Below are 23,524 nucleotides of genomic sequence, written 5' to 3'. Positions count from 1 at the left end.
CAAAAGACTTGCTTTTTTTCAGAAATAATTGCCAAGTCTCTTTTTATATTTTCTTTTTGATTACTTTTTCAACTTTTTTGGTTGCTGAATTTGATTCATTTGGGGGGGGGGAGTATGAGTAGGCCTAGGTTTGAGCCCTGCAAATATTAAATTTCAAAAATGGAACCTATAATATCGTTTTCTCTTTGTGAATCCCCCCCCCTGTTCCTTCAGTCTCTATAGAGCACCTCATATGTAATTTCAAGAATCTTATTTTAAATTTCAAAATTTTCATTTTCTTACAAATGTTTTATAAATATAGCTTTTTGATTTTGAGGGGGAAAATGATGAGAATTGGATTACTGAAATTTTAATTTCCCATTAAGTACTTCGATTCTCATTATTTTTATTGAAAAAATTTTTGTTCAGCCTCTAAAGTTTTGAGCGTCCTATTTAAAATTTCAGAATTTGAAGTTCTTTTTGTAAACATTTCAAAATTGAACCCTCATAGAAAAAAACAAACGTTTGGAAATTTAATTTATCACTGTTTCAGTCCTTGTCATTTTTGTTTCAAACCCCTTCTTTCAATTTCCAAACAACCTCCTCGAAGTTTTGAGCCTTTCATTTCATAAAAAAAAAAAATCATTTTGATTCACTCCAACTTTCAACATATTTTTGAAAAAGGTGTCTAGATATAAAAAATGTCACACTTTCTATGTGCCAAATTTCAGCCAAACGGGAGATGACGAGTGGACGAGATTTCCTTGTAAGTTTAATGAGACTACTTGAAGTAAAAAACAATGCAAAATTACCTTTCTTTACACACATTGTCCCCCTTTCCCCCGCTGCGGAAGTCGAAATGAATATTAAAAAAATTTTGGAGAGAGAGAAGAGAGGTGGTGAGGTTTGAAAAAATATTCTCACCCGTATTAAATGCACTCTCTTAAAATAATCTTAAAATTTGACCTTCTGAGATGAAAGACTGCTGCTATTTCATAACAATTTTTTGCTATATGTTTCGTCAACTTTCAGCAAAAAAAAAAAAGAAACTGAAAATCGATTCTACATCGTATCGAAATCGATGCCAATTCGACATCGATACCTACCTACATTTCGCAATACCTACGTTGATGAATACGAAATAAAAAATAATCGTAATTTTCGTCAGCAACAAGTGCACAAACATATATACGAAAAGAACGTTACGACGTTTTTTTTATAATGGTTTGTTTTTATTAGACACTCATCGGAGCGGATATTGCCAACTCGGTGTACATAAACCAGAAAATATCCTCTTTCTGTTTTGAACTGTCGGAGGCAGCATTAGTAGTGTTGTATTTTTTCTTAAACCATTTTGTGTGTCAGAGTTTTTCATAAAAACATCATTATTTTATTTTAGACATATGTTGTCTTTTTCCCTTTATATATTTGTTCCACGACGGAACATCGTTCAACGATGGACGTAAAATAAGTTCTTTTCAGTATAAATGTGTACATGCATAAAAAAAACATATACAGATTCGATACCTGTCCAAGTTTGTTTGCTTTATTTTGAGAAAAAAAATCATTTCTTCGCCCTTATTCTTGTTTTACACCCATTCAAGTTGCTAAAAAAAAAAAATGTTACAAATATAGACGGACGTTAACGGATAAAAGACGAATAAAAAATTCATGGTTTTTTTTTTTTTTAAGAATAAATGAAAAGTTAAGTATAGTTTTCAATTTTATTCACCGCAGAAGGCTTTTGTTTTTCGGTCACATTCAACACCGCATATAGTTATAGGGTAGGTAAACAGGTGGTCTTGAAAAATTACTGGATACTCGATCAAATTGTCAAATCATGTTCGTAAATTTTCAATCAACGATTCGATTTTATAAAAAAAAATTCAACTTTGAACGACGAGCTTGCTTTCTTATATGTATATGGATTAAGTTGGTAGGCAATAACCTTGTCCTCTTAATTCGCTATAGTGAACAAATTCCCTCCTCATCGTCGCAGTAGCCAAAACAATAAGTTAAATATTAAACGAGTGTGAACGTTAACGCCACTATCAACATAATAAGCTAGTTAGTATGTAAATTGAAGACAGTAATAATGTTCGTTTCACCTCAGCACAACTCGTTTAAATATTAAAAAAATCTTCGCCTCGTTGCGATGATTTTCCTTTCAACCAATAGGGACTTTAGTCTGTATGAAAAATGTCCGTTTCTTTTTCCTTCAATATTGCGTACTTTTGCATATACAGATACGTACGACGTTTATACAAAATGATAGTTTATTCTGACTAAGTAGTGAAAGAAAAGTGGATATAACAACGTCAATGTATGTACGAGTAAACATACTTACCTACGTTGTTCATATTTATTTTGGAATTCAATTATATCGCAAGATGAACGCTATAAAGGTTTTAGACCGAGAAGTTATTCGCTCTTTATACTGGAAATCAATTCGAAGGATAAATCACATTTAATTACTTTCATAATGTCTACTTTCCAGTCGATTTCAACCTACAGCGAAATTTCAATTTTTTCCATAAATTTTAATTTAATTCAACAGAAGTGTGAAATGTCACTGTGGGCAGAGGCAGCTCATCGCAGGTAAAATTCTTTATCAAGAATTTTATTTTCAAATGAGTACCCTGAGATATGTCGTAGGAGGGTTCGGGATTCACCAAAGCATATGAAATGTAGGTGCACAAATTTTGCGTGGGAAGATTATCAATAGAAGTTTTCGTGCTGATACATATAATAACAAGTTCTTAACGAAAATAAAGGTCGACTCTCGCAGATTACAGAAATGCTTAGAAAACATACATCATAATATTTGATTTTAAAATTGCTTTTAAATCTTTAATCGTGAGAAAGTTTTTATTTTTCTGGATACAAACATGGTAGGTAATAAAATATCATCTTTAAAAAAAACTACCAAATTCATATTGAAAAAAAAGCAAACGTTTCTAAGACATGCATAATAGGTATTTTTGGGTTCAAATGAGAAAAAAAGGTCAATATTTCAAAAAATGTTTATTGTTATTAAAAAATTGAGGATAGTTCTTTCAGAAATTTCACAATTTTTTGAAAACTTCCAACGATAATTGTCTAAATTTTGTAAAAATTGCAAGCCTTTTTACTGTTTATGCCTCTATTTACTCTGGATTTAATTTTATGCTCAATTTGAAAAACATACGCCTGATTCCTCTATTGGATGGAAATTTTTTCGATTCTTTTTGCTCCCATCATCTGAAGTTGACACTTCGGGGTTCAACTCTCATGGTGTGATGTCTGTGAGCCCCCTCTCTCCTCCCGTTTTCACGAGGTGAAAAAAAATCGAATTACTTGCTGGACAAATTTTTTAAAATTGAAAACTTTCTAGTTCCAACTCTTGAGTTGGGTCCCTATCATCAACTCATAATAATATATTGTCTATTTAAGCCCCCACTCCTCATCACAACGATTTTTTTACTCTACTTCCCAGAATTGTTGGTTTTTACGAAGAAAAAAATCACAGCAAATTTTACTGAAATGAGGTAGGGTCAGTGAGGTTCCTCTCTTACCCTCTCCCCTCCTTCAGAGATATGCGGAGAGAATTGGAACTTTCGAGGAAAATGATGAGGAGCCCTTCTTTTTTTAATCGTCGTTTTAATTTATCATTTTATTTTTTCTACGAGGGTCTATCTTTTTATATACTAAAGGAACAATACACGAAAGTCTGGAAAAATTTCCCTTCTACTGGTTGAGTCTGTCTTTCTCTTCGTTCTCAAAAGATTAAAAAATAAATCAATTTTTATTATGTAGGTATGTACCTACCTATTTGGACCTAGAATGGAAAAAAATCGAGAATCTCACCAAATTGATATGGAGAGCTAAAATTACTTACACCCTATTTTTGACTCACCGAATTGTTTGGAAACCGGTTCAAACCGTTTCAAACTCAATTCTAAAGCATCTCCTGCAGATTTTTGAAAATTGAGATGTCCACAAATTTTACCAAATGAGGTTGGAAAGCAAAATTCACTCCAAACTCTAATTCCAATAATTATACTGAGTTGACTGGAGGTGATTTCAAACCGTTCTGATGCCTTTATCGATATTTTAAAAATTCCAATCCGCTAAAAAACGCCATAAAATTTGACCAAATTAATTTTGGCATGCATATACTTGTGATTGGTGCTTATGAGTGACCTACTTAACTGATTACACACCACTTTCCAAAATCAGTGAGTTTCGGTGTGGAACCATCTTTTTGTTCTTAGGCAGATTTTTTGGAAAACTGGAAAATCCAAAATATTGCTGGCGGTTCCGGAATGGCTCAAAACCACCTCCAGTCGACTCAAAAGGTTGAAATTAGGGCATAATAGTAAATTTCAGCTTTCCAGACTGATTTGGTAAAAATTTGTAGAAATTTTAATTTTCAAAAATCTGCTGGAGTCTCCAAAAGTCAAAACGGTTTGAAACCGTTTCAAATCAACGGTGGGTCAAAAATGGAGTAGGTATATACCAAATTTTATGTTCCCAGGTCAATTTGATTTGGGGGGGGGGATTTATAATTGCAGGATTATTACACCCGTGGAGAGAGGGGTTTAGATTTGGTTTATTGGGTTGGTGTTTTTTAGTAGGGTTATGAATTTTTGGATTTCAGAAGGGTTGTCTGGGATAGTTATTGAATTTGGGTCTATTTGGAGAGATAGTCTTGTTTTCTGTAATTTAGGACAGGTGAATAGTAAATTTTGGATGGATGTAGGTTCATTTTCACAGAATTGACAGGGGGAAAATTATTTTTTTTTTAGTCATTTCATCATTTGTATGAGTGCCTCCATATAAGAGGGTCCAACTTGATTTGGGAAGACCAAGGAAAGATTTTTCTCTGGGGAAAAAAAATGTTTGACCAGAAATAAAAAATGTTCAAGAATGTCTCACAAACTTGAATTTTACATTGTTGTTTGATTTTTTTTCAAGTTTATATGGAACTGCATACATGGACCAACATTTCTTGAAGGAGCAGAGTATGTTTTTCCCTGAAAAGTGGGGTTTTTTGAACAATTCTGACGCAGAATTGGGAATTTTCAAAATAATTTCACTGACATTGACTTGTTATATTTTTTAAAAGTTTTTTCTTTATATGTAAGAAAATGTTCTCCCATTTTCTTAATTTTTTTCATGTGGGTGGGGGGGGGATTTCTGAACAACTTTTTTCCAAATAGGGGAAAAACTAAAAAATATAATTATTTTCTTACTCGACAGGTTATACAAATTTAGGGTGTGGAAAGTAAAAAATCCCAACCTTGAAAAATAAGATACATTTTTATTGCTTGCATTTTTCAACACTTCCATATTCAGACAGCTATGCAGTTTTTCCTCATAATGCATCAAAATTGAAAATTTTAACAAAAATATATCATCATTATTTTATCGAAATGTTAACTAGTTTTCAATTTACGTACTTACAAATCACTTTCGCGAAAAATCCCACCAACACCGCGAGCAAACGAAATCACAACACTTAATTCTTCAAATAAAATTACGCGAGATTAAAGAAAAACACGTTGAAAACTTCGATACTCAATTATCTCGTTTCCATTCCACCTCGAACCGGCATCGGCATCGGCAACGCTTCGATAAACTCGAGGAAAAAATCCAACAAAGCTCGAATTTACACAATATGAAAAAGTTTTGACAAAACTCAAGCTACGAGAATATCCGACGAACAGGAAAAATGGTTAAAAACACAAATTAAACGTCGGCTAATAGGCGATAATGCGAAACTTCGAATCTGAAACAACCACCAACAAGTCAATTTCGATGGGGGAAAAAGTACTTGGCATTTTTTTTTTCTTCTTCAACTTTCAATAGGGTAAAAATCCTACGCTAAGATATCCGAGTTTTATTTACTTATGCTAATGGGTTCGAAGAAAATACAATATCTTTGCCAGCGTGAACAAAGTAGAAAGTGGTATCCTTAATTGTTATTGTAATCTTGGAAATTGTTATTTTATAAGGTCATTTTTACGCATTTCGAGTGGATAAAATTAGATACATAGGTATAAATTTCTATATTTTTTGAAATGGAGCTACCCACTTAATTTTTGATTAGGTTCAAGTGGGTGTCTTATTCGTTAGGTATAAAATACGATTCCAAAAAGAAGTCATTTTTGAGGTTTAAAGGTCTCGGTTTGGACTGGAGAGGAGGAGAGCTGAAAAACCGAAGATTTTGAAAATCAGTACCTATTTCTTCCATTTTAAATCATTTTCAAATTCAGCAGCTTCAATGTTATCATATTATTAATCATTCGATGTTTTTTTCAAAATTCATTTTGCAACTAAAAAAATAATGCTTTAATCACCAAAAAAATATATCTCACCTTTTTCAACCCCAATAAAAGCATTTAATTTATCTCACCAATTTTCACTCGAATCAAATAAATATACCTGCATTCCAATCCAGCAATCCAATTCACCTTCTCGAAAAAAAAATTCAAATACCTAAATGATAAAATCGTGCTCGAAAATTGAATTTCTATTAGCGACATTATTCGTATTATAAACGTTTTAAAATCTGCCATTATATCTTTTTGATTATGGTAATTCCCGAAGATTATGACTCGTCGAAAGAATTAATACGATGTAAACTCGCTTAGGTATTTTAACACGAATAAAATAATCCACCGACGTTGTATAAACCGAAAATGTTGACTACATTAAAACATTGTTAACTGTCTCATTCTAAGAAGAAGAAAAAAAAAAACGTAAGTAATAGCTTTTTTTACACCCCTCGAAAAACGTGACACTGTAATTTTTCAAACCTTTCGAGGAAAACAATATCCAATTTTAGTGAAAGATTTTAACTTATATTGAAATAGTTAAATAAAAGCTTCACGTTGTATAAAATCGGATTTTTATCGAAAAATCGCATTTATTTTTACGACAGTAAATGTAAAAGCGCCATTTTTTAAGAATAACAGTGAGAAAAAAATACACCGAAAAAGGCTTCGTTGAACAGATTTTACACAAAATAAACAACCTCTTCTACTATTGATCATTTCTCAATATTATTTATCGCCATTAACAAATTACTCGAAGTAAATTTTAAAACTTTATTCGTCGTTGTGATCAATATTCGGCGTATTTTTAAGTACGAGCGAGGTAGTAACTACAACCTGAGTAATCTCAAGTCGTATAATACGACAATAGTCGAATCGCGTGAGTCCATGTTAAAAGAGTAGGTAACTAAGTATTTTTGGCGGTTTTTGATTTATCGCGCGGTTACGAGAAATATTAAGCGTTAATTTTATTGTCAATTGAAAAACATTGTCGAACGATTTACAACTTTTTTTTTCAATTTTTTTCATTTTTTAATAGGCTTAGACCTACCTAATACTTTCCAATTGATTTATTTCTAAGATCTTATCAACGTAACGAAGAAAAAAATTACCGAACGACCGAAGAACAACGAAAAGAATTCGAATACGAATTTTGAGAAATTACAACCGAAAAAAAAAAAGAAGTCATCTTAGTTGATGGACGAGAAACGGAGAGAAAATATTTCAAATCTACAAACTCGAGGCTAAATTACAATAAAACTTGTATTTTGATGATGCGATAATCAAATTTAAAGCAAGAAACTCGTAGCTCTGCTCGTCATATTATTCGCGTACAAACGCTGTCATATTTCTAAAAGAAAAAAAAAGTGACAAAAAAACTATCTCTGTGATGGATACGATGGGATGTTTTGTAGGCATTCGGCTCATTTCTTTTATTCGCTTAAAAAATAATGTACAATTATTTTATCGAGTGAAATTTTTTCGTTTAAAAATTTATAAATATTTGGCAAAAACCTCGACGAATAAATTACATAATTCGTTTTATCCGGCGAAACGTTCGTTTTGTCGGGTATAGGAATATTATTAAATTTTCATAGAATTGCTCAATCTCGAATCTGGTGTAAATTTTTGATCTGCGGAAATTTTCCATCTGTTAGGATAGGTACCTAGCTGTATATTTCCTTTTCAACGTTTGCCACACGAAATCGAGTCACGATGTTAAATCCCCATGTTTTGTATATGGTATGGTATACCTGGATTGTCAAAGGGTAGCCAGCATAGTATAGCATTTTTTACACGGGGACAAATAAATAAAGGTATTACAAAACGTTAATAAAGTAACCGGACTTGAAGCTTATGTATTTTTGTTTGTGTATTGTGATACAGTATAAGATATGTGACTTTAAGAGAATATTTTATGAAGCACGAGAACACGATGTTGCGTGTGAAAAAGTGTACGAAGTGCGGTAGCCGGACACGAGCCGAGCGAGATTTTTGCGTGTTTAATAGCACTTAATTGTAGGCAACTTCAAAGGGGCGTGTTAAAACCTTTGCAACGAAAGTTAGCTTAGCCTTTTAATCCTATTGTAATTATCACACTTACAATGGTCCACATATGTAATTACGCTATTGTTGCATTACCATCGTCTGCTTAACACGTGAAAAACGCTGACCGCCAATTGAAAGCAATTTTAAACGAAATCGTTTCAGTATTTAAATATCGACGGCCCTATAATAACCGAGTAATTTTTACACTTGTTTTGAAACCTTTTAAATGTTTTAATAAACCGGACGTTTTTATTTTCGTCGTCGTCAAGAAAAGAAAAAAAATTTACTCGAGGGAGTTTTTTTTTTAGGTAGGTAGTTCGGCGGTCGTTGCGCCACAACGAAAAACTTAAAACTGAGAAAATTATGTAATTTTTTAAAACTACGATGATATATGGCCTGTACTAAAACACGATTTTTATTGAGAATTCGTAAGAATGATTTTAGTTTTTTTTTATTTCAATTGCGTGTTACGTGTATTTAAAGTTGAGTTATTTTTTTTCTCCTCGGGGTTTTTGGAGAGAGAAGTACATATAGGTAGGTACTTACTCGCATACGTGAGTAAGAAATCAAAAAAATAATAATTCTATTTCAATTTTTTTTTACTCAGTTTTTACTCGTAAATCTTGACTGATTTTATAATGTTTTTTTCGAGAATTCAATTTTATATTGTTATACTTATTATTATACAAACTTCGAGCTTGTTCTACGCCTCTAAAATTTGCTCTATTTTAAACTTGGAAGGATAAAAAAAAATATTTCCCGGATTTTGATAAAAATTTGCGAGGAGGTTTGGCAATTCACATGCTGAACCAGAAGTACTCAAAATATGAACATTTTTGAAAAAAAAATTTTGCAACTTTGTACAGTGTGCAATATCTGGTTTATCTCTCCCCCCCCCCCAAAAAAAAGTTGTGATTTGAGTTTCTGAACCTCTCTATTCATTGAGTTCAAAATTCCCCTGAAAATTCTCTTTATTAATAAATAACGCTGGATTCGTGTTCAGCAGGTTAAGATACTCGATGAACACTTTTTTCGAGATCCTTTTGATCAGATTTTCAAAATTAATATTTTTTTACTCATTTTAATGCGTGCGAGAAAAAATGCTGGGAAAAGAAGTAAATTTAGGTGGAAGTGTGATAATCGGGGTTTTTTTATCGGTGGAAAAGCAATATGAAGGCTGAAGTTGATGAGAAATTGTAATTTTTGCGATCTGCAATATTCAAGTGTTCGGTAGAGGGCTAAAAGTGGCCTTAAATTTTGAATTGAATGGGCCAGGGAGGTTGAGAAATTCAAATCATAACTTTCTGGAGGATGATAGAGGAACTGCGTTGGTTATTTATGTATTTACTACTTAAAACTGGCTAAAAAAACACGGTTTTTTTTTCAAAAATGGCCCCATTTTGAGAACTTTTGACTCAGCCTACCGGTTCGGCTAGGGAGCTAAGAACTTGTCTGAGTAGTCTCCCACTCAAAGTAAGCTTCTACGTCAATTTTCGTTGAAATCTAGGGAATGGTTCTTATTTTGGATCGCTCTTAATTAGGCTATATCATCTACCTATACTTATTACGAGTAAGGAGTAGGCAACACAAAAAAATAATTTTTTTAATTTTTTCGGAGAATAGGTATAGGTAATTGCTGAAGAAAATTTTGGATTTGTACCGACAGAAACACAATATTTTGAAAATTTGTCCCAAAATCCATTAAAATACTTAATTACAGGAACAATTGATTCGATTTTGTTAGGTTCTGAATTTCATTTTGGCCTTTTTCATGATAATTTTTTCGAAACTGGAAAATACAAGAATCTATTAAAGGTTCCAGAATGGTTCGAAGTCATTACCAATAGATTTGAGAGGTCTAAAATACGGTAGGTAGGGGTAAACCAAATTTCAGATCTCATTTTTTAAAATCGATAAAATTTTGATATTTTTTTCATGGATATCTTATTAGGTTAAGATCAAAATTCAAAAATTCTTTAAAAATTGCAAAAATAAAGCTTGATTATTCCTTAAAACCCTTCTCATAGGAAATATGTACTTGTAGCTTTTATGAGTTTATGAAGGAGGGGAAGATCAATTTGTCAACAATGAAATGATCTACTTACTCATTGTTATAGGTATGCATTTGAGCTCTCCTAGCATCCCCCAATGCTCAAATGTTGTGAAATGTTGCCAATGTACAAAAAATAGGTAAACGTGTCTTCTGTTATTTTTGATGTTTTGGAATTTTGACCCTGTTTAAGAAGAGTATGATAGAGGGAAGATTTCAGAGAAAATGGACTGAAAAAATGAGTCAATATTTGAATTAATAATGACTGTTAATACCTAACTATATACCTTTTTACTTTTGAAATTGGTCAAGATTTTGATAAAAAAAATTAGGGCCTGTGCTCTTGAGAGATTTTGAGGCCCTGTTTTGAAAATGAGTTTGTTAAAATTTAAGCTTTTGCAACAAAACTTTGATTTCAACCCTTAAAATTTTCAATTCAAACTCACTACATATTTATTTTCTTTGTGGCCAGGGACGAAACTTGGAGGTTAATATGATGAATTACCGGTAGTTATGGCGAAAATAACCGCTTACAAATATGATGCGATAATTTACAGGTCTAACTTATCATTCGGCGAAATTGTATTTTATTTCATTTTAAAAACTCGTCATCTTATTCGAAAAAATTTGTATTTTTTTCTCATATCAGTAGGCAAATTTTCTATTGACATCCCCTCTCTTACCCCTCAAGAAAACTTTCAGTTTTACCCTTCTTCGTGACCCCTTCGAACACGAATTTACTCAGAATTTAAACTACTTGGGGTATGAACCTTCAAAGTTGGACTCGAATTGTGGCATTTTTTTTTGGGTCAAACTGGATCCAAATTAATTAAACCTACGAGTAATTAGTTAACCGGAGCTGATTGGATTTCAAAATGAATATGCCTTGATCTCAATAATAGTTTATGAGATATATTGTGATCCAATTGGATAAACAGGCATTAGATTTTGTTGGATTTAATTCTACATCTAGTGTAATGAAATTGAATGTACAAATCTGATCCAACTGGATCTGTTTAATTGTTTTCCACTCCAATTGGCTAAATATATAATTTTTAAATTTTGTTTAATTTGGATTCAATTGGGTCTAAAACTTTGTCCCTGGATGAGTACCTATACCTACACAATTAAATCTAATAGGATCAGATTTGTATTTAATTGAATTAGATTGGATCCAAATCTGATTCTATGGGACATTATCAAATACCTAGGTTAGTCATATTCTGATCCATTTGGATGAACATTTCTTTTTAAAACCTACATTGATTTGGATCGAATTGAATCAACGACTTTTTCCTTCTGTTTTGAAAAATAATTTTTGAAAAAAAATAAGTACGAATTTAAAACAGGAAAAATGTATTTCGAAAATTTGTAGGTACTAGAATGAGTCAAAGGGATCGCCAAAATGTCCAACTCAAGTTCTTGGGTAAGGCACTTTTTGTAAGAATTTGTCAAAACTGAAAAATCTAAAATTCTATTCTCAAAATGCTCAAAAATGAGATAGCCTGTAAACTAATTTTCAGATTTATGTCTCAATTTTATTATACCTGAATTTATTTATTTTTCTTTTTAAATAAAAAATGGATCTTAAAATTTTCAAAATTTTAGAAAAATCAAATTCCATATTTAAAATTTGCATATTTTGAATAGGCACGTATTCTTTGATTTTTCTTTTTCCAATCCATGAATCCAGAAAGTTTTTCGACAGGTGGGATATCTCTCTTGTAGGGCTGTGATTTCAAAACAAACCTTATCAATTAAAGATACCTTTGAAAGTACTTTACCTTAAGGTTATATAGCTTTTAGCATTTTAATAAATTATTCATTCGCAATAGCAAGATGAATTTTTTAATTTATTTATTCGTAGCCAATTTAAAATTTTATTCGGTAATTTTAGACGATTTTTGGAAAACTTTGAAATTTCGAATTAAAAAATTTAATAACTTTTCGTATCTGTCTTTCTTCTCGTTATTTTTTCCTAACCGACAGTTTTTCTTGCCAGTGAAAAAAAAAACCAAACACTCGAAATTCATTTCATTTCCTTATATCTTTATGACTGCGTAGTATTTCCGGTGTGAAATTTTATACATACAGTCTTCTCTACGATCGCGATAAAAATTCGACGAAATCTTTTAACCGGAAAGAAGAAAAAAATCGCAATTTTATTCGGCTCGCGCTCGTTTTCAATGATAGATAAAATTATATTACGCGATGAATGCTATTAAAAAATTCTACGCAAACGAAATGTCTCGTGTGGAATCCACATGTACGTACATACATGTTGGAGCCAATAAAGACAAACATATATAACATACATGTATGTATGTAGCAAGTCTACAAATGTGTAGGTATCATACCTACAAATAGAGAGATACAGATACATGCATGAAAAAAGACGATGCAAAAATTTTACTCTATAGGTACGCAGAGAGGTAACCTACCTAAGAAGAAACCAACGTAGTGTATTTCCCATGAGAACAGCTAGACATGTATACGTTTTGAGTCACACACAACATCTCATCCTTGAGACTGGGGTTTGAAAAACAATCGTTGAAATCCAAATGGCAAGATTAACATGCATTCATGGTATTGCTTGTATCCTCAAAGGCACTCCTTACGTTGACCATACAATGTAATACAGAGTACTTTACCTTTGTTTCGCACGCGAGAATACATCGGTGTAGTACCAAAAACGACAACTTCAATAGGCATTTTTATCTGTACAATATACTTACACTTATACATACCTACCTTACCTATATCAACGTACTATACTAGTACATAGTGGAAAGGAAAATTCTCATAGCTGGCTTTTTTTTTCATTTACCGCAGCGACGTGCTTGGTTCGATATACCTTGAGGGAAAAATTAATTAATCTGTTTGCATTATTTTGCGTATGTTTATACTTACTTATGGTCTAATATAAGAAATGCTTTTTTAAGTGTTGGCGAAAAATTTTAATTTTAGAGAACTCGAAAATACTATAATTTCCTGTCAAGTGCCTACTTAGAATTTAAAAACTTTAAACTTTTACCATTCTTAGTACGTAAGTAGTGAAGATGCTATATTAATAACCGAAAAGAAGTTTTAATTAAAACTGCGCAGATAAAATATTAATATCAAGTTATCATGTTGCAGGAATATCATCGAAAATGGTAAACCAGGCTTACTGAAATTTTAATCGTCTCGTCCGACACACAAAATAAACACGAAATGAATGCAGTGGTGAATAACGACCTCATACTGGCTGTTATTACCTTACTACTAAGTTTTTCTGCTTTCCCAGGTATGGTACCTCTACTTCATTAAGTTCTTTTAGATAATTATATGAAATAATTATTGTACTGTATCGTAAAATACGACTAGTGTAGGTATCTTCATGCAGCAGCTTACTTATAGCCTACCTACCTACGTTGTGTAGCCTTTTGCCTTTAGCCTAGTGAACTTTACACATATATCAGATTGAACTGTGAAAAGCGCCTGAAATTGTGTGAAAAGCTCTGTTGTCTTTTCCCCCTCTTTTCTTCGAACGTGTACGACCAGCTAACCACGAAAAATAATTTATAAACCTTGAAAATAGTAATTTTGGTAGTCATTACGCCGTGTACATATTCGCTATAGTATACTTATTTATATACGTGTGTGCGTTGGGTACTGTGTATATGTGAGACTGCCAGTTTGATACGGGAAATTTTTTCAAATAGAAATGTCACGCAACTAAAAACTCATGCAAGTTGACACGTAAGTAAGTGTGTATGTTGTTTATGAAATCAACGTGCACCCGGTTATACCTTTACCTACCGGCTATGGCTAGCTTGATGATAACCAACACTGTACGAAAAATATGTTTCAACGTAAATTGAAAAATGAATTTTTACACGAGCCTATATTTTATCTAGTTTGAGGAAGAATTGCAGATTTTGATTTGTTTTTATCCACATTACTAAGTTATGATTTTTTTCATCGTTGATCGATACCTACTACTATTTTAAATTTTTATAAAATTTTGTTGGGTAACCTTATGTATATCAGAAGCAGTAAGAAATGGAAGGTCCATCAGTGATACTCATCAAATGAGATTTGCAATACAGACACACAGCCTTATTAGTCCGGCATATGACAATAGGAGTAATTGCACCCCCCCCGCCGATCCACCGGGACAACTTTTTTCTTGAAGGGGACATCCTGAGGAGCATTTTAAAGCGAACTTGCCCAAAAAAAAGTTAACCTTACTTACAAAATGGCGGCAATTTTGATTGACAGGTCAGCCGCAATCGCAGATTTTGCGTTTCAACATAGGACTTGCACGAAATTTTTCAAACCTTACAAAGGTAGATCGAAAGATCATGCAAAAATTTATCACCTGCCAAAATTTCAAGTGCTAAAGTGCGTTTTTCGATTTTTGGTGAATTTTTGAAAATCTAATTTAGGCCAAAAATGAGGGGAAAAAACAAAATTTTACCAAATTGACCAAGAAAGCTAAAATTTAGGATATACCCTATTTTCCACATGCCAAATCGATTGAAAACTGTTTCAAACTGTTTTGAGCAGTTCTGGAGCCTCCAGCAGATTTTTAAAACTCGAAATTCCCACAAAATTCCATCAAATTGGAGTTGTAAAGCTGAAATTAATTCTAAAAACTAAATTCAATACGCTACGAAGTACTGCAGGTGAATTTCAAGTCGTTTTGGAGCCGCCAGCGACTTTTTGAAAATTCCTGAAGCCTCCAGCAGATTCTTGAAACTTTAAATTTTCACAAAATTTCATCAAATGGAGATGGAAAGCTGAAATTTACTCTACACTCCAATTTTAACACCCTCTGAAGACGACTTCAGGTGGGTTCAAGTCATTTAAGAGCCTCCAGCGACTTTTTTGAAAATTACTGGAGCCTCCAGTAGATTTTTGAAACTTGAAATTTCCCCAAAATTTTATCAAACTGAGATGGAGAGTCAAAATTCATTCTGCAAACTAATTTCAATACGCTACGAAGTTGACTGCTGGTGGATTTCAAGTCGTTTTGGAGCCTCCAGCGACTTTTTGAAAGGTTGTATGGCGTTTTTTTGGAAAATTGAAATTTCCTAAAAGTAGCAGGAAGCTTTAAAACAATTTGAAACCACCATGTAGTCTGCAAAATCAGCTTGCCAACTCCATTTGATAAATTAATGTTGCGGGAATTTCAAGTTTCAAAAATCTACCCAAGGCTCCAGTAATTTTCAAAAAGTCGCTGGAGGGTCCAAAACGACTTTAAATTCACCTGCAGTACTTCGTAGCGTATTGAATTTAGTTTTTAGAATAAATTTCAGCGTTACAACTCCAATTTGATGGGATTTTGTGGGAATTTCGAGTTTCAAAAATCTGCTGGAGGCTCCAGAACTGCTCAAAACCCATTGAAACCGTTTCCAATCGATTTGGCATGTCGAAAATAGGGTATATCCCAAATTTTAGCTTTCTTGGTCAATTTGGTAAAATTTTGTTTTTTTCGCTCATTTTTGGCCTAAATTGGATTTTCAAAAATTCACCAAAAATCGAAAAACGCACTTTGGCACTTGAAATTTTGACAGGTGATACATTTTTGCATGATCTTTCGATCTACTTTTGTAAGGTTTGAAAAATTTCGTGCAAGTCCTATGTTGAAACGCAAAATCTGCGATTGCGGCTGACCTGTCAATCAAAATGGCCGCCATTTTGTAAGTAAGGTCAACTTTTTTTTGGGCAAGTTCGCTTTAAAATGTTCCTTAGGACTCCCCCTTAAAGAAAAAAGTTGTCCCGGAGGATCGGCGGGGGGGGGTGCAATTACTCCTATTGTCATAATTATGCCGGACTATATGCACAATTATTGCTGCTGGGCCCGAGTACATCATTAAGGAACATACAAATATCTGAATATCAGGAACTGTTGTATGTATTAAAAAATAGATCACATGATCACAGGAACACATGCTAAAAATAATTGAAAATAATTTCCAATTTAAATCGTTTTTCAAAATGAATTATTCATGAAAATGAGTTGAATCACTTTTTTGAGCGATGATTCGTGATCTGCGATTCGCATCATCTTTTTCTCGATTTTACCGAACTTAGTGGGACTTGAACAAAATCTATTTTACTATCTCAGAAGACCATTGTAAATTACTGATTTTTGGCATTACTGATAAGTATTTTTTTATTTGTTTGTTTCCTCTTTCTCTTCAAAACTGACAACTCTTATTCGAAGGCATTATAATTTTTTCAAAATCGGTGGTTTGGTTTGGTTTGATGACAGAATCAATAGTTTAAGTGAGGATAACTTGAATCCGAATGAACAGACCCTCTTGACAGGGGTTAAAATTGTAAGAAAAAAGAAAAGAAAGTCAACAATTTGAAAACTGGTTATTTAAAAAATCATCGTTCCAAAACAATTATGAAGGAAGACATTACATTTTTGCATTTTTCGACCTGAAAAGCCTTACTTAATTTATAATAATTTCTTTCTAAATCAACTTAAAATTTGATATGTAAGTTAAAAACAATTGATGAAAATGTGAACATTTTTTTTTCGATTTTCAAAAACTTAGTGATCCTAATTTTAATGAAAATTAATGAAATTTGATATTTTGGATGAAAACGTCGGCAAAAATCAAGCACTACAGTATATTCATCAGCACTACGAAAAAAAATCCTCAGAAATTAAAAATTGAGAGAACTGATCCAAAAAATATTCCAATTCAACATTTTTCTTAAAGGTAGACTACCTAACCTAGTGTGACATACTTTTAAAAAATTTCAGAGCTTAATTGTTCGCTTCAACAGTTGAAAAAATTTGGCTAACTTCGCCAAAATTACAATCTGCAGCGATATTGCTTCTCTGATGTATGCTTTCAAATGTGCTTACAAATATCTACCATATTTTTGAATACAACTTCGCAATATTCACCTTGTTTTGAAATCTCCGTCTTTTTAAAAAAAAAAAAAAAAAAAAAGTAGGTAGGTATTTAATTTGAAAGTGATTCATAGCATGTTTTTAGTCGTACTTTCCTGTCCCTTAAAAAATTCCACAACTGTACCTCGTACTTGAACTTATTTTTTTTCGCTGCACCTCGATTTCATTTTTCAATTTCCCGGTACAAAATAACTTTTTTAGTGTTTCTCTCACTTTTCCTTTTCTTCTTTATTTTTTCTCTTTGAGGACCGCGTGCTCTGATTTCTTAATGTACCTCGTGGTTATTAACTCTTCTACCCTATGTTTTTAATGCGTACCTACCCACATTTTTTTTAGACTTATTATGTCGAATACTTATAAATAATAATCAAAATATGTAAAATTTATAACCTACGAAATTCTTTTGGTTACGCTTTACTAGCTGTTGAATAGAAATTTTTCTTTACAAACTACCTACCTATACCTATTTGAAAACTCACTCCTACGTTATTTTTTGACAAAAAAAAGTACCATACCTATACATAATTTTTTTTCACTCGAGGCTCGTCTTTCTGTATTTAAATTTTCCAAATTGATAGCTGCCTCGTCATTAAATTTTCACCCCTCAAGGTCGAATCAATTATGAAATAAAATTTTAAGAAAATTGCACGAGAGTATTAATTTTTTCACTGACGTAAAAACCAGCAATTTTATATTTTAAATAATGCATCGTGCTGTTTAAAAAAAAAACTGTATCTACCTACCTTTAAAAAAAACATTCGCGATGCTAATACTTACACGGTAGAATTACGTATCAAAGCTGAAACGTACCTACATTTTCCATTTAAAGCTATACAATTGGCAAAAGGGGTAGGAAAAAAAATCACTCGAACTGAATGCGAAAAAAAAAATAAAGAGGATTGTTATGAAAGAATGAAAAAATAACCTATTTTACCATATACTTTGAATGATGGGTACCGAATAAAATATTAGTTTATGTTTTAAGGGACAATTTTTGGTGAATTATTAAAGATGAGTTAAGCATAGTGACTGAAAAGGGCGTTTGAAAACGGGTCATTGTTTTCTTTCAGTGAAAAAAAAACAAGACATTAAAAAAAAGCAGATGTAACCTTTACGAAAGAGTCAAAAAAATTGTAAGCGGATTTATTTTTAAAGCATTTAGTTGTGAATAATTTACAATACCGCGAATAGTAGTTTTGCTTTTTTATTCGAGTACAAAATAATGCACAAATTAGAACTTATTTATGCATACTGCGTAATATTTTACTGTTCTGCTGTATTCGTCATTATCATAAAATCTAACTTTTAAACTTCTCAAACAAAAGTTTCTATTAGTCTCTCTACTTTTTTTTTTGTTAAACCAATATTTTTCGTATTTTTTACTCGAATGCTTTTCAGTCTTGTATTTTATATTAATATTAATGCATTTAGAGTGGTGAATTACGCTAAATTTGATTGCATCGTTGCAATGCGTAATTTTTACGTTATACTCTCATCGCATCGTTGTTCCTCGCGCAAATTATAGAGAAAAATTTTTCACGACCTTTCAATTGTTTTAAAGCAAAGCGAGAAAAGAATTCGTTATAATATTTTCGTCGTCATTGTGTAAGTGTCTGCTTTCGTGACAAATTTATTTTCGAATAATTATTCTTTCCCATATAATTATCAATTGACTTTGGAAGATATTTTAACAGCAGAAATTTTACCTCGGCAAATTCAAGTATTGCGGTAGACTCGATCTTGGGAATGAGGGAAAAATTAATTCTTCTTTGCGTTCGTTGTTCCTACTCGTATCGTATCTAGATTTTTCAAAGTTTAAAAAAAATTAGTCTCTGTCTAAGTCAACTGTTACCCCTCTCAAGGAAGGTAGGTCGCCCATTTGGTAGACAAAATAAGCCGAACCTGACTGGGAAACATCCAAAAATTGAATTTCCGGTACTAAATTCCATTTTATGATTTTTATATTTTTGACCTTTAAAATTGGTTGGTGATTAAGGAAGCTGTTTTAAAGCCTCTGGAAAATTTTGGAATTCTCCAGTTATGAAAACATTGTTTGTGTTACCTACCAAATGAATTTCAGCATCTACAATACCAAAAATGTAGTATCATTTTGGTCAATTGAAGTCTAGATAAGAATTGTTTGTAGCAGATTAGAACCATTGCGTTACCTACTCTGTTTTTTTTTCTCAAAAATTATAAAATTTTAAAATCTGCCAGAGGGGTTTGAACGACTTGGAACCTCTCAGCAATTGATTAAGAAGATCAATAATACAATGGACTATCAGCCAAACATAATTTTTTTTACTTGATGTATCCGTCTTCATTGTCAGTGTCACTATCTCCAGTAAAGGAGATGAATTTGTCTGAACTACTCAGTTCCTAGTGTATCTGATGTAATCTGATGGTAGGTTTTTGTGGGGGACTTTGCTGGTGAGTTGGTTGTTCTCAGCTCCATAAAAATTGTGTGCTATACACCTACTTCATTTTTCTATGTTAATTCCTTTCTTGTTCCTCTTCTATTCTTGCTGGGAATGTTTTGTTGGTTGCAAAGTCCTTCCATGAGATCTTTAGTAGCCTTAGGTATTAACGCCATCATTCAAAGGCTGTTATTTTCTTTTCATATTCTGCACTCATGGTCCATGTTTCACAAGAATAGGTAGATGTGTACATGAGAACTGTCCATACAGTTTGATTTCCACACTTAGCGTGTACCTAACTAAACTTGTTAAGGGTATTCTCTACATCTGTTATCAGTAGCAATTGTTCATGAAAACCATGAACTTTGATTGGGGATTGTGCCTAAACTATTGGACAGATTTTTGTGGGGTTTGGTTTATTTTACTCAAAAAATATTCAAAAGCAGGGGTATGTCGAGATATTGTTGATTTAAGTCAATTGGTGGTCGTCATTGGGAATTGAATAGAGATAGTATTGATGCTCAGATCTCTGTTGGAAAAGCTAAATTAGAAAATATGGCTACCTACATACCCGTGCATTTCAATGATAAAATATTAGCATTGGTGAAAAAAAATTGAAAGAATTTTGAAAATTCACGGAGAAATCTCTGCCCAAAGTTCTGATGGGAGTGGGCAGCGGGACATAATTACCTGTACAACAATGACCACGCTAATTTCGATGTGAATGTCGACCAATCCACATCCGTCACTTTTGGATGCCACATGTCAATGTGAATTTTGATCATGTCGAGCTAATTGTCAATGTAATTGTTGACTGATGTTGATCTGCATTTGTGTCGACAATTGGCTCGACACAGGGTCAAAATTCACATCGACATGTGGCATCCAAAAGTGATGGATGTGGAGATGGATCGACATTCACATCAAAAATTTATGTCAACCTCCTGCTTTGTAAAGTTATAAGTTTGAGTTTTAAAATTAAAAGTTTTTTTTCAAAAATGATTTCCTCTTATGTGGCTATTGCTCATGCTGAAAACACAGTAGGTACAGATAAAAATCTGTATAGTCAAAAAGTTGAACAGAAATTCCTTATATCAAAGGTGGTGCAATACTTTATTCTAAGGTACTGTAACCCGGGTATGTCAGACTCCCGTTTTGTTCCTCACGAAAAAAAATTGTTGTTTTTCGATTCAAGGTTTTTATGACGGAATTTCTGGCATAGAATGAAAGACGTAATCATTGAATTAGAGCACATGCTGTGAATTTCACACAATTTCAAACTATTTTTAACCCAAAAATGAAGTGCTGAAAAATGACTGAAATTCAAAACAATTAAACGTATTTCAATTGATACATGTAGCATACCATTGGAAAGCTCGTTCAATTCTCTTTCAAAAATGTTATTATGAAAAAGTTGTAAAAGTACACGGTTTTGAAGATATACGCTGTTAAAGTTTGCCGAATTCCCATATACTGCAATGCTAAGTTCATCAAACCAGGAACAAAATGGCCGTCTGACATACCTGAGTTATAGTTCCCTACTTTATTCAAAAGTACTAAACTAATCCATTTTCATGTCGACGTTAATTTTGATGTGAAATTCGACATCAACAAAATACATCCACAATATCAACATCATATCATCTACAACTCCAAACTGTGGAAAAGTGAATAATTTCATCAATGCCCTGAAAAATTTGTTTTCCTATTGAACAAGATCATATTTTTGAATGTTTACCTAACTTTTAAACACTAAAACAGAAATTTTAATTCTGAAAAATTGGTCAACATAGTTGTAGATGTAAATTTCGAGCATCAAATTTTACATCTACATAATATTGAGATGACATGTCAAGGTATTAGAAATAATGAGAAAATTTCAAAAATTTTCATTTACCTGGCTTTTGTACAGACAGAAGATTCCTACTAAATAATTAATTGATCACTTTTCCATCATTATTAGGTATGTTGGAAAAAAATGTAGTTGATGTAAATGTCGACGTCAACAATTGTGTGGGTACAGCTAAATTTGTTTGCTTTATTACAAGCAATCTTATGATACAGGACTGCTAAATTACCGTAATTTATTCGCTGGTAAAATACGGCGGTAAAATACCATAAAATACGGTATTTTACAGTATTTATGGTATTTTACTAATTTGGATATGAAGAGTTATTTCATATTTGTAGTTTGACTTCGAAGTTCTGAACTTCTGACCTGCCTCTGAAGTAAATTTTCATCTGTTTTAGGTGCTATTAGAGATTATAGGAAATTTTCCATGGGCATTTTTTGGAAATTTATGTGGGAAAAATTTTTGGTAGGTAACTTTCAAATCATAAATTTCCATGGAAATTTGGAAATTTATAAATGAAAGATGGGAAAAAAAGGTTCAATTTGGCTTTTTGGTAAATTATGGTAAAATACGGTAATAAACTTTTGGTAAAATACGGTAAAATACCGCCGTAATTCACCAACATAAATTACCTTACAGTCCTGCTTAACTAGACGTTAAAGTGCACTAGTTTTTTTTTCCGGTGCAAAAACTCGGAAGCCGTCGGGTATTGCCGGCGGTACTTCGTTCAACTTGTATTTATCATTTGATCGTCAGTTCGTCATCTTTCTGTTCTTCCCAGTTCCCGAAGGCTCCCAATGTTTTGTCAGTGTGATGATTTTATTATTTTTATTTGATGATAATCTTCCCGACACTAGTTTTTCAAATTCAAATTTTTGATGTCAAGTATTTTTCGGTTTCTTGATCCAAAACTAAAGCCTAATACTAATGATGTTCGTATGAACTTACTTGATAGTTGATGTGGATTGAAAAACCACTGTCACTACGTACAGAGGCGAAGATTATTGGCAAAATCACCGCGAACTGAGAAAGAAAATATGAAAAAACAGTAAACAAGTTGAATTAAGTAGATTATTACGTATTTCCGAGCTTTTGACAATTGTTTTTCAACTCATATATACCAAATTTGCGTACATAGTATGTTTCGTGGAGTATGATCAGTTCAGTTGATGAACGATAGTTATGTTTATGTATCAACACTATCAGGCTTAACTTTATTAAAAAAACACCTTGAAATGATGATAATTGATCCATATAACGATTAATATTATGGAAAATTCTGAATAAGTAATCATATTATGTAGTACATAATGTTATTTTATATTTTCACCTTTATAAAGCAGAACAGAGTTGGAGAGTTATCAGTTATCACACTAGAGAAATAGAACAAGTTGAACGAAGTACCGCCGACAATACCCGACGGCTTCCGAGTTTTTGCACCGGAAAAAAAAACTAGTGCACTTTAACGTCTAGTTCCTGCTTATGAACAAATGATGAAAATAACAAACAAATCAGTTTCATATTTTGAACGTTTTCACAGAGGTAGAGAATTGAACCCACACCCTCACCTGATAACCCAACAACCAGTACCCAAATACCAGGCTACCCAAAGTAAAATCCATCAATTTCTGTACCCGTGCCTGTATCTATACCCATACTTGTAACTGATAAAACTATTGCAAACCCAAATACCCCCAGATTGGCTTGGGTACTAGATGAGAGTATTCCACCAATATTGTATGCAAAATAGCAAAAAATGAAGAAAATCCCAGGCTTGTAGGACCACTCAGGTTTTGCAATTGCTTCAAAATCAAGGTCTTTGTTTGGAGCTTTCATACTGTCCAGTCCAGTAACTCTGTTCAATTTTTTTTGTCTATGTAGGTTAGGTTGGTATTTTTATCCTGGTCATGGGTCAGCCTAGGTCCAAAAAGTGGTCTTCA

General features: G+C 32.5%; 1 protein-coding gene across 2 annotated transcripts in view; it reads left to right on the top strand.

The window, feature by feature from the left end:
• LOC135840777 (cell adhesion molecule 2-like) overlaps window positions 1-23,524 on the top strand; it is an 87,154-nt gene that overhangs the window by 6,638 nt on the left and 56,992 nt on the right. For both annotated transcript variants that reach the window (XM_065357451.1, XM_065357452.1), the window contains exon 2: window positions 13,534-13,681. In XM_065357451.1, coding sequence (XP_065213523.1) covers window positions 13,609-13,681 — 73 coding nt within the window. In that variant the 5' untranslated portion in view covers window positions 13,534-13,608. The remainder of the gene's footprint in view (window positions 1-13,533; window positions 13,682-23,524) is intronic.

This window comes from Planococcus citri, chromosome 3, assembly GCF_950023065.1.
Source record: "Planococcus citri chromosome 3, ihPlaCitr1.1, whole genome shotgun sequence".
In the NCBI taxonomy this organism is placed as follows: domain Eukaryota; kingdom Metazoa; phylum Arthropoda; class Insecta; order Hemiptera; family Pseudococcidae; genus Planococcus; species Planococcus citri.
The sequence above is the reverse complement of the archived record's forward strand: the minus strand, read 5'-3'. Positions and strand labels throughout refer to the sequence as shown.